This window comes from Galeopterus variegatus, unplaced genomic scaffold (genome assembly GCF_000696425.1).
Source record: "Galeopterus variegatus unplaced genomic scaffold, G_variegatus-3.0.2 Scaffold418, whole genome shotgun sequence".
Lineage (NCBI taxonomy): Eukaryota > Metazoa > Chordata > Mammalia > Dermoptera > Cynocephalidae > Galeopterus > Galeopterus variegatus.
In genome coordinates, this window is record NW_007726529.1 from 65,011 (window position 1) to 77,245 (window position 12,235).

The 12,235-nt window shown below is 30.9% G+C and overlaps 1 protein-coding gene across 3 annotated transcripts in view; it reads right to left on the reverse strand.

The window, feature by feature from the left end:
• RICTOR (RPTOR independent companion of MTOR, complex 2) overlaps positions 1-12,235 on the reverse strand; it is a 132,007-nt gene that overhangs the window by 25,507 nt on the left and 94,265 nt on the right. For all 3 annotated transcript variants that reach the window (XM_008568504.1, XM_008568503.1, XM_008568505.1), the window contains 14 exons: positions 11,813-11,900; positions 11,193-11,283; positions 11,013-11,079; positions 10,788-10,868; positions 8,715-8,815; positions 6,695-6,860; positions 6,292-6,393; positions 6,120-6,166; positions 4,574-4,709; positions 3,949-4,148; positions 3,342-3,468; positions 2,804-2,968; positions 2,565-2,641; positions 1,212-1,290 (listed from right to left, as the gene is read on the reverse strand). In XM_008568504.1, the coding sequence (XP_008566726.1) occupies positions 1,212-1,290; positions 2,565-2,641; positions 2,804-2,968; positions 3,342-3,468; positions 3,949-4,148; positions 4,574-4,709; positions 6,120-6,166; positions 6,292-6,393; positions 6,695-6,860; positions 8,715-8,815; positions 10,788-10,868; positions 11,013-11,079; positions 11,193-11,283; positions 11,813-11,900 (1,527 nt within the window). The remainder of the gene's footprint in view (positions 1-1,211; positions 1,291-2,564; positions 2,642-2,803; positions 2,969-3,341; positions 3,469-3,948; positions 4,149-4,573; positions 4,710-6,119; positions 6,167-6,291; positions 6,394-6,694; positions 6,861-8,714; positions 8,816-10,787; positions 10,869-11,012; positions 11,080-11,192; positions 11,284-11,812; positions 11,901-12,235) is intronic.

Here is a 12,235-nt window from a genome sequence, read left to right on the forward strand (position 1 = left end):
TTATTATAGTACTTACATTTCACATCTACTATTTGAAAGCACCACACCAGATTTGCTAAGGAATTTCCTAATATTATAATCTGCATAATAAGGCAATCAATTTTATTATGGTGATTGGTTTAAATATCTTCTATTTAAGAAATAAAACTATCACATTTTATTTCAGTTCTCTAATTCATCAATTATTAAAAAACTTAATACCTGAAGTTGTCTCCTTTCAAGTTTTAGTACATTTAATGAATGAGAATCTCTTATGAAATATGATTTAATATAGACAATATAGTTTACAATTATTTCTAAAAAGGAGAGGAAACAGATGACAGATAATCTGAAATGATGGAAAATCTAAAAATTATTTACATTGGTACAGATCATTTTGATTGTGGATTTCCAAGATGCTTTGACAATTCATAATGCTTCAAACTAAATAATGAAGACACAGTGACAACTAGCTAAAGAAAAGCTAGGAATTTGTTTAATACCTTCAAACCACTCCATTCCTATTAGGTTTCCCATACTAGCAAGAAGTTTGTTTTCAGATTTATGTAAAGTAGCATCTTAAAATAAAGTTTAATTAGATGATTATATGTGCTTGCATAGAACTGCTTTTAATATTCCTTCACTTAAAAAAAAATTATAGTTTTAGGGCCGGCCCGGTGGCGCACTGGAGAGTGCACCGCTTGGGAGTGCGGCGGCGCTCCTGCCGAGGGTTCGGATCCCATGTGGAGACCGGTTCCCACTCACTGGCTGAGCGCGGTGCGGGCGCAACACGGAGGGTTGCGATCCCGTTGCTGGTCAGTAAAAAAGACAAAAAGGAAAAAAAAAAATTATAGTTTTAGCTCAAAAATGCTCATGTAAAGTTGTAGGCTGTATAAAGGCTCCAACAATAAAAGAAATGATGGTATATAGGGTTAACAAATTATACTAATAGATTATAAAATCAACTGCATTGAAAGCAAATTTCAATAGAATTGTATGCAAAGTTAACAGTTCACTATAAAAGAAATAACTATAGCTTACAAAAATGAATAAATATAACTAATAGTAAGCAACTATACAGAATTTAGGACTTGACTTTATATTAATGTTTAAAAATTTAACTCCATTAGTTTCAAAAGGTTGATGATATAAAAAAAATCATCCTTTAAGTTTACAAATCTATTTCCCAAGATAAAAACATAAAAACTGAACCTTATTCAATAAGAAGTTACCTTGTGCCACTTTTCCAGTTGTTTTGCTACATAACCCCTTTCATTTAGATAAGAAAATCCTTTTGGAATGGACAGAAATCTGTAAATTAAAACAAATAATAGTTTAACATTGAGTTTAACAAAAAATGTTTAAGCAGCCTCCTAAAACTAAAAGGTCAACTATAAGTTATTACAACTTCAACTATAAATAAATTTGCACAATGTTTGCGAAAACACATGAACCCAATGACATAAAACCCATAAGGAAACAAAGAAAAAAAAACACTATTAAGAAAAACAGTGAAAAAACAGTGTTTTGGTATTAAAAGATGTCCAAGAGTCTAAAATAGGCCTATTTTTTTTTTTTTGGTGTATGCCTTTTATGTCTTTGTCTTACATAATATGCTTTTAATCACAAGATACATGCATATATTTTGCAAAGTCAAATAAGATTTAAAGGTAATGGTGAAAAATAGCTCTACACTTCCTTATCTAATTCCCATTGCTAGAGGTAATTCCTTTTTGACTCTTTCAGCTGTTTCTTCTACTATTTACTGCCATATATCTTAGGAGCATGTTCATTCTATTATTTCTTGATTTTTAATCATAGACATTTTCTATTTATTTCCACAATAGAAGATGAAGAGTTAGTGCTTTTTCAACTCCCCTGCCCTTTATTTCCCCCTTACAAGCATGCACAGACACAGATGAGTTTAATGTGATAGTGTAATTTGATTTTTTCCTTTAAGTTTTTTGTTTTTCCTGGTATTAATAATTACCTTGTTTTTCTGTTTACTTAGTCTCCCATGTACCTATTCACGTATTAATTCGTTACCCAACGTCTCAGCCAGAATTGTAACATTCCCCTCAATAGCTTCAGACATTCCAGGAAATACTACCATTTGCAACAACATGGATGAACTTAGAGAAAATTTTATTAAGTGAAACAAGTCAGGCACAGAAAGAGAGATACCACATGTTCTCACTTATTTGTGGGAGCTAAAAAGTAATAAATAAATAAACACACAAACAAATAAAGGGTGGGTGGGGGGGGAAGAAGACATAATAACCACAAAAATTCCTTGAACTATTTAAGTCAAGTGCACAGATACGATGTGGGGGGGGGGGGGAAGAGGGGGGAGAGGAACGGGTAAAGGGGCATGAAAATCAAGTACAATGTATTTTGAGAAGTAAAATAAAATAAAATAAAATTAAGAAAATAAATAAAATACAATAAAATAGACCTATTTGAGAAGTTAAAAAGTAAACTCTTTAGAGTGCTTCCTATTCAGATTTGAATTTAGCTTCAATACACACTGCCAGAAAGAATACAACAGAAAATATTACTACAAGAAAAATTTACTTAAAATTTACCTCAGGAGGAGAAGCAAACCTTTGTCCCCAAGATGGGATAAAGCTGGCTTCATCTGAATAAGAGCATGTAGATTAGCCTAAAAGAGATGAGTATTAAGTAAATTAACAATTGCACAAAGATAGCATATTCTTTATTTCTAAAATGTGCATTACAGTTTCATATAATTGTCAATTAAAATTGAATATTTTAATAAAAACCCACATCTAAGTATTTCATTATAAAAAAAATGAACCTTTACCTTGTCTTCACATGCTTCATCGAGAATATCAAGAGCTTCAGATGAAATTGTTTTATTTTTATCATGTAACTGGGTCACTAGTAACTCAATACCCCAATTATTGAAGAATTCAACATTAGCTCTTAATAATACCCTTAAATGTTTTGTTGCATACAGCCTGCAGGCCTAGAAAGATAAATGAGTAGATTAAACAAAACAGAACAAACTTTACCATACACAGCCTATTTAATTTTGTTTTGGGACAGTTCTGCTACTTGAGAAGAGCAGAAACACTGGAATTGATGTTCTAGCCCTTGATAGGAATAATTTTTTAGTGCTAATAAAATAAATACTTCCCTTTCTATCTAGCAGCTTCTTCCCCTTAATATAAAAATATGGGTACTACACGGAGTTCCTTGGAGAAATGGAAATGTTAAAGTAAACTCAATTTCCATTTCATATTCTTAGAATTTATAATTAATTTTACTTAGCCTAAAGTTTATAAATTATTAAATTAATTGTTTCTAAAAATATGTTTTATTGCCTCTGTTATACTCACATCAGTAGCTGCTGTTAGGATTTTAGAAAGGATGACTCTAGCCAATCCATCTCTGCTATAGTCCAAGCTAGAAACAGTCAGTTTTAGCAAGTGATCTTGGTTTTTCAACGAGCAAAGATTAAGGAGACTAAAAAACAAAGGACAAAAATAATGAAGGTTACTAGAAATTACTGTGTTGATTCATTCATTCAACAGTTTTTTTTTTTTCAGTTTTACTGAGGTATAATTAACACATAAAAGTATATTATTTTCAAGGTGTACAACACGATAATTTGATATACTTAGACATTTTGAAATGATAACCATGACCAAATTAATTAACACATCCATAACTTGGACATATAGTTTCTATCTGGTGTGTATATGTGAGGGTGGTGAGGACAATTCAACAAAAATTCTTAAATTCCTAATATAAACAAGCATTTCTGAAAGAAAGCATTTAATGACAAATACCAGATTTAAAAAAGTATCAAAACATCAAGAAAATCTAATCTTTTAAAAATAAAATTTACTAAATACCTGTACACAGACTAAAAAGTACAGTTTCTGACCAACATTAAAAATAAAATTTAGATAGATACCACAACAGAATCTAGGGAAAACTTACCACTGAAATACACTGCATTTTTCCAGCATTTTGACTCCATGAGGGTGGCAAGAAAGTGTTCCAATAAATAAAAAGTAGTGTTGACTAAGGGTAGTCAATAAACCATTATTTTGAAGACTTCTTTCAGGTTTCATTCCAGATGAGGCATTGAGCCACTGAACAATATCCTTTACTAGATCTTCTAAGTATCCTTGTCCATCCTAAAAACAAATATATTGTGAAGTTGTTGAAAAAGCATTTAATATCTATAATGAGAAAAATCAACTTCAGTCAAGTACAAAAAATTTAATAATGATGAACTTACTAAAAATAGATAACCAATCTGTGAGTACCTATTGTTTTTAATCTCATTCAACACAATGCTGCATAGAGATGGTATTATTCTCCATTTTACAGAAGAGTAAATCAGGTCTTCTAGAGGGCAGATAACTTGCTCAAAGTCTCATAACCAGCTAGTGACTAAGTCAGGATTAAAATCTATGTTGGCACTCATTTCCTATGTTTCTAAATATAACTCAAACATATTCAGAAATAAAAGCAAAGCAGAGGGTAGAAACAGAGGAAGAAGAATGGGGGCAAATTTAATAAAAAAAAATTTGCTCTGGTAAATATTTGGAGCGCTTACCTCTTCGGACTCAAGAAGAAATTCTGTAAAGTGGCAACCCACAACTGTGAGCTGTTTGGACTTGGCAAAATCCAAATCCAGGTTAGCATATAATTTACTGCTGGGCTTGTAAAAATAAAGTAGTCTACGTACAAACCTAAAATCAAAATAAAATTAGCAACAAAGTAAGAAATGAAACAATTATTTCAGAATCTTAATCATAGCTTATGATATAATAAGGCTTTGAATATGTTTTAGGTCTGAACCACTGGGATAACTGCCAAGCAATTTAATAAACAGATTTGCTACATTTCACAAAAAAAATATCCCCCAAACAAAAAGCAAAACACCTTCATTGTAAAGAATATCTTTATGAAATAAGAATTTTATGGTGACATGTTTGAAAGAAAGAGTAAAGAAGAAAGATGCGATCAGAACAAATGCATAAGGGCTGGCCTTGTGGCTCACTCGGGAGAGTGCGGCGCTGGTAGCGCCGAGGCCGCAGGTTCGGATCCTATACAGGGATGGCCGGTGCACTCACTGGCTGCTGGGTGAGCGTGGTGCGGACGACACCGTGCCGAGGGTTACGACCCCCTTACCGGTCAGAAAAAAAAAAAAAAAAAAGAACAAATGCATATGTAACATAACTAGAATATAAGGTTGGATAAATATGAAGAAGCCACCCGGCCATAAGTTTTCTCCTATTGTATTCTATGAAGAACTTTGTCCCATGGCTCTATAAAATCATTTTATATTAGATAATTATAAGTTACCACATTACGATTTTGTTGGTTTTTCACAATTAGGCAAAAGGCCAAATTGCTGGTAAAATTTAGGCAACTGAATTTACAGACATAATTTATGGTATTTTAATGTTACAACTTTCAACATTATGTTCTAAGCTTGATTTAGTTGAGTTCAAGTTCATTCAATCCAATAGAGATGACAGGTCCAGGAATTGGGAAAAAAGTTGAATAAAACATATCTCTGTTCTCAAGGAGTATAAAAAGTTAGTATTATGCTAGTAATGTTAATTATGTCAGTAATTTATATGTTCTATGTATTTCTCAAAACTATTAAATATAGATGTTATGTTACATATCACAAATACATGAATATAATCAAATGATGTTAATGATATGAACTGCTTAAACATAAATTAAGGCTACGCAGCTGATATTACCCCAATTTGAGAAACTTTGATCTCAACTACTCTGTGTGTTCCAAAACAATACATGAATATAATCAAATGATGTTAATGATATGAACTGCTTAAACATAAATTAAGGCTATGCAGCTGATATTACCCCAATTTGAGAAACTTTGATCTCAACTACTCTGTGTGTTCCAAAAGTAAATGCAGAATGTAAATAACTACAAAAAAGAATCAGCTGGTATGTTTTGGTAATAAGACTACATATAAAAATGTATATATATACTAAACACTAATTATTAAAATGTATGTAAGTATCTTTAAAATACCAATTATTACTTTTAGCAGGCATTAAGCATAACATGATCCAAATCTAAGTTCGTTAAATTTAAATGCAAAATAGTTCTTACATACCTGTGCAACTGTTCATCTTTATAGTTTCTTAGATTTACGTTTGGCCACTGGAAAACATAACATGTTATATATATATTTACCAATTCCTAAACATATAAGGTAATTATAATAAATTATAATTAATAACAAAATGAAGACAATCAAGCCATCACCATGAAGTATCTTGCCATACCTTAAGTATGGTCCCTATAAGATTCCAATTCCATTCAAGATTCTCTTTATGTTGAAGGACTTGGCTATCTCTAAGGTTCATTAAAAGAGCTTCCTCTGTATCCTAAAATCATCAGACAGTGATAAGGAAAATTAAGGCAAACTGTTCTCATATCAGAAAACTAAGTACATATCTTAAAAATAAAAAGACAGATCTTTCATCTAGGGATAGCTCATCAAGGTTTAACTTTAGAAAGTTATAAAAACTTAGCGCAAAACTGCCTATTCATTGTAAAACTCAGAAGGCATTTGAAAATCTGTATGCATGAATAAAACTGCAAACTCAAAAAAGTACATACTAAAATCCAGTGGTTAAGAATTAGAAAATTATGTTTAAGTTAAAAATCATGATTTCATGTCAGTACCTTAAGAACAAATATATCTTTCTGAACTCGGAGATACTGATCCCGTTTCTGATGTGTTGCAATAGCTTTCTGAATAATGTGATCTAAATGAAGGCTATAAGGCTTAGGTCCTCGTTTTTTCATTTCATGGAAGCGTTTCAAACAGTTCAAGGCTGCACTGGCTCGCCTAATGAGAAAAAAAATTCAGTTAATATGGTAGTTAAAACTAGCATAATTTTAAAGAGATCACTGGTAAATTATTAAAGTTTATATAAATTCAAGTCTAGAAATTATTATTAAAGAAGTAAATTTAGTGAAATTTGGAAACACAATAACCAAAATGAAGAACACTGCTGATTTACGTAAAGAAACACTGATTATTTAGACTCACCCAAACATGTACCTAGTAATCTTTTTTTCTATGGTGGTGGGCATTTTTTGTATACTGGTTTTAAGAACTCCTTCCACAAGGTCAGAAACCTTGTTTTCTGTACTTCTTTACAAAAGTTTTAATGCTTTGCTTTCTACATATAAACCCTTAATCCACCTGACACTGATTTTTATTTATGGTATGAAGTTGAAATAATTTCATTGTCCTTCCATATGGATAATTACAGATCCCAGTATCAATTGAACAATCTCAATTTTCCACATTGTTCTGTAACTATAAATGGTATCTTTTTAAAAATTATGTTTAATTCCTTGTTTGTGGTACATATTTTCAAGAATTTGTTAGCAATCATGTCTCAACTTCAGAATTCTGGTAAAAAGAATTTAAAACCCTTGAAATATGCTCAGATTGGCAAGTTTAAGAGGTGTTCAAAAAGTTTATGGAAAGATTTGTATTATCTTTTAATTCCATGTTTTCCATGAACTTTGAACTAAGGAAAAAACTATTTTAAAAAGACTATTTATTATTACTGGAATTTTGAAGGTAAATTTAAATTCCTGATAAATCCTGAAATTTATGGCCATAATCTGACCCAGAATTTAGGTTGGTTTTGGGAAAGTACATTTTCCATCATAAAACTACTAATATAAGAGATGAAAGCTACCACTATAGATATAAACCTAGAGTCAGAACTGAGATGGTCTCTAATGCCCTCAGTTTATAATACAACTTCAGTCTGTTAAATAGTTAATTTCACTGACAAAATTAAAATTAATTTTGTATTTATAGAATGGTTCACATGTGTACTTTTGTATTAATAAAGCTAACTAAACTTTAAAAAACGGACTATAACTCTTAACAAAAATCCATAGTTCTGAATAGCTAAAGAATTACATTTCATTAACATTACCAAGAAAAAAGTAATAAAGTAGTTCACATATATAAACTTTTCAGACAACAGCAAAAAGGAAAAAAAAAGAAAAAAGAAAGAAAAAAAGCCCAGACAACTCTGGCCTAGGCATAATCTTCACCAAATCAAAAAACATTCCTACTAGCACTTCCCAATTGACTTCCTCAATATTTATATATTATATTTTATTATTAGCACTAGAATTCCAGTAGAGCTATAGTTGCATTATACTTTTGTTTATACATTCTTTGTAATATCTCCTTCAGTATTAAGAGTTCAGCTTACTGCTATGCCTGTAACATGGGTTACTAAATTCCACCATTTTTTTTTTAAACCACAAATATAAAAGAATACATCGGTAGTCTTTGTGCTTTGTTATTTTGAAATAATAAATTCATAGACATAATAAAAAGAGCTTGAATTGCTGCTCAAAATATAAAATAGTCCAAAAAACTCTCAACCAACATCTTTAGTAATGTGTTAGAAATTCTATGTCTTTGTCCAGAAACATGCTAGAAAAAATTGACCTTACTACATTATTAATATTTTGCAGCCTAAAATACAAATTATTAAATATTTTGAGAATTATTAATTTTCCTCTTACTGTAAGATTTCCCTAAAAGACTTTCCGAGCATAACCTATCTATACTACCTTTTTTTTAAAAAAAAAAAAAAAGCAAGTAATCTAAGTGGATATTAAATATACCAAGCATAAGTTTTGCTAGAGCTCTGTTACTCACAGTCTCTTTTCCTTGGGGATATCAAAGGACGCAGCCATATTCATTAGCGTTGGCAAACAGTGCAAATGATGGCTATGTGAATGAGGAAGAATTGTGTTTGCCTAAAATGAAATATAAAGTTTCATATTAGTTCTTAAGCACAGAAATATTTTATGTTATAGATTATCCACAGATATAATAACTATATCCAAGACCATTAGAAACTGAGGTTTTACTCATGAAATTAACTTATTTATTTTTCCCAACACATACTTATTTTTACCTTATCTATGTCCAATGAGGATGAGATGTAACAAATATATACATACCCACATTATATTAATAAAACCACTAACTGTCAAAGAGCCTTTATATTATAATATGAAATTATGATTTTAAATGGCACCCCAAAAAACTCAATTCTTAAATGACCTGAAAGGATTAAACATTTTATATATCAAAACATTATACGACTGGATCTAAGTTTTGTTAAAAATAACATTTAAAATGCTAGATACAATATCATAACTTATGAGTTGACTTCTTAAGTTTAGGAACCATCTAGGTCTGTCTCATATACCAACAATCTTTAAAATAAGAAACTTATTAACTCCTGCTTTCCAAACAAAACTCACCATTCAACTTGCTTTCTACCAATGAAAATAAGCAAATTAATTAAATGTGGAAGAGAGAAGATGTAAGAACAAGCAATGAACTAACACCAGTATACTCAAAGTGAACAGCTTTTACATTTCAAAAGAATCATAGAATTCTGGTGTATGGAGAAACAGAAAGATGTAATTTATAAAAGATATTCCTTAATATAAAAGCAAATAATTGTGGATATTGGTATCCTTACAGGAAATATCTTAAGAATTAAAATACAAATAATCAGAACTGAGAGCCTGTGTTACTACTTAATTCTTTTACAGATGAGTTGAAGAAGAGAGTAAGTGACTAAATAAAATTCACTGATAAAAAAGACAGTTAACATTAAACTCTGTTTAATTCTCTTTACCTTACTCAACATAGCCCAGGTGCTACGTGAAAAAAAGAAAAAAAAAAAAAAAGGCAGGGGGCGGGGAGAAGGGAAAGAAGGAATAGAAACAACAAAAACTACTCTGCCAATAAACTACTCTGCCAATAATAGCAAGCCATAACATTATTTTAAAAGATTTGCCATAGGGTCACTTCTTCCTTAATGAGTTTAAAATGATTATTTTCATTTAGCATTTTACGAATTAGTATGTGACCTAGAAATATGAATTTGCATCTTGCAACCTATCAGAGTTCCCCCCCTTGCTTGATTTGCTGAAAGTAGAGAATGGTCAGATCACTTTCCTCACTCCTAGTTCCCAGAACTTATTGACATCATAAAATCATAGTGTCAAAAAAAAAAAAAAAAAAAAAGATTCCCATCCTCTGAACCTCAAACTACAAGTTTACAGAGAAGACTATGATGTTTAAACTAGACAATTACATTTAGAATTTTGCACAAAGCTTTCTAAAACTCAGGCACTGACTACCCTGTGTTGACTCTATTCCTAGCTGACTGAAGTAATATCTATAGTTTTTCAATTTCTTGCTTTTTTAGGTTGAAAGCCTTTCTTCTGAGAGCAATTAAGATCTATTTATTTATTGGTGGCTGGCCAGTATAGGGATCGAACCTTAGAGCTTGGTGTTATCAGCACCACACTCCCACATATAACCAACTGAGCTAACTGGCCAGCCCAGCAATTAAGACTTACAGGACTAAAAATATCAACATCGAAAGTTAGTGTAAAAATTAACATTCAATACTTTTTTGTTCCATTTATAAAAACCATCCAATATATATACATTACACAAGGGTACTTCAAAAAGTTCATCAAAAGATTTGCATTATCTTTTAATTCCATTTTCCTATGCATTTTTGAAGTATCCTCATACATATTAGGATACAGGCACCAAAAGCTTTTTGTAACACAAAGATAAACATTCATAAAAAATGTAAATTTATCTTTTGAGATAACACAAAGCAACACTATTAAAATTGTGTTTTATAAATTAAGACATTAAAGGTATAAACATATAATCAGAAGTTGCTAAATTTACCATATGCAAAAGCTCTCCTAAAAGGATGGTTGCTCTGACTGAGATATGGTCATCACTGTTTGTTATCACTTCAACCAAACCCTTTGAAAATAAAAAGAAAATATCACTATTGCAAAATATTACATATGAACACATTTCTGCATCAGATATTTTCTCCTCTGAAAGAGTTCTGTTTGACAAAATAAAAGAAAGAAGATAGAATAAAGTAAGGTTTATATGTCTTACCTCTAAAAGTCCATTACGAATAAATGCAGAGAGTATCAGTGCCAAATAATTATCCATGAGATCTGGCCTGGAAATAAACACAGCATGGAAACAATTTAAATAATGTTTCCTTTATTTCACAATTTAACATGAATACAATAATTGTAATAAATTGGAAACATTCTCATATTTAAATTCTACCTGGATCTGGCTCTATGAGGAAGAATAGTTTTTGCCTCAGCTGCTACAAAGCCATCTGAAAGCCTCCAACTGTCTTGGAACCTCCCTGGATCTAAAACAGTTAAAATTTGGTAGTTAAAAGATTAGATATCTCTGAAACACTTCAGATAAGTTTGGAATCAGCTAGCCAGGCTATAAAAAAACCTTAAAAAGTGCTGGTTAAAAATCAAAACACTCAAAAAGATACATTAAAAAACTATTTATGTAAATATTCACATATCTAACTTCCTTCATTTTGGGACTTAGGAATCATTTGGCTAAAAGAAAATAAGACAAGAATTAGATAATCTAATTTGAGAATTACATAGCTTTCTTACTTTCTCATCTCTTCCTTTCTTGGCCCATCTTTCTACTAATTTCACTGCTCATTTGCAAGAGCTAAAGAAGAAATTAAAATTTTTTAGTTTTAGGAATTTGAGGTTTTATTTTATTTTCATGTTAATTTCATGCCATGATGATGCAGTAAGAAAATAAAATGATAGTAAATATTTAGTTTAGTATTTCTCCTTTCAGGAATTTTGTCTCCATTAGGTATGTCACTTTAAAAATTACATCAAACACAAATGCACTTCAATACTTACCTACACTGAGCAATGCTTCTATGAACTCCTCAGTCACAATAGGTAGAGGAAGACGAAATATATCATAAAGCACTTCAAGGAGACCTCGCTATGAGAGCAAACAAATATAGTTGATTTATTTTTATGAAATAAATCTTTATAGATTTTCTAACTCTCCTATTCACACAATAAAGAAAATGATAAAAACAGAACTACTGTATTTTGGAAAACTACTGTATCAGACCTGTATCAGAGAAGGGATAATTACTGAATGCTTACTGTACACATCATTTAATCTTTTCAAAAACTCTTTCATTACCCCTACTCTGTACATGAACAGATTTAAAGGTTAAGAGTAATTTTCCTAACATCATGGAGCAATAGTCTAACCCCAGTTGGCCAGACTCCAAAGACCATGTTCTTTCCCCACCTGTAGAGTAAGAA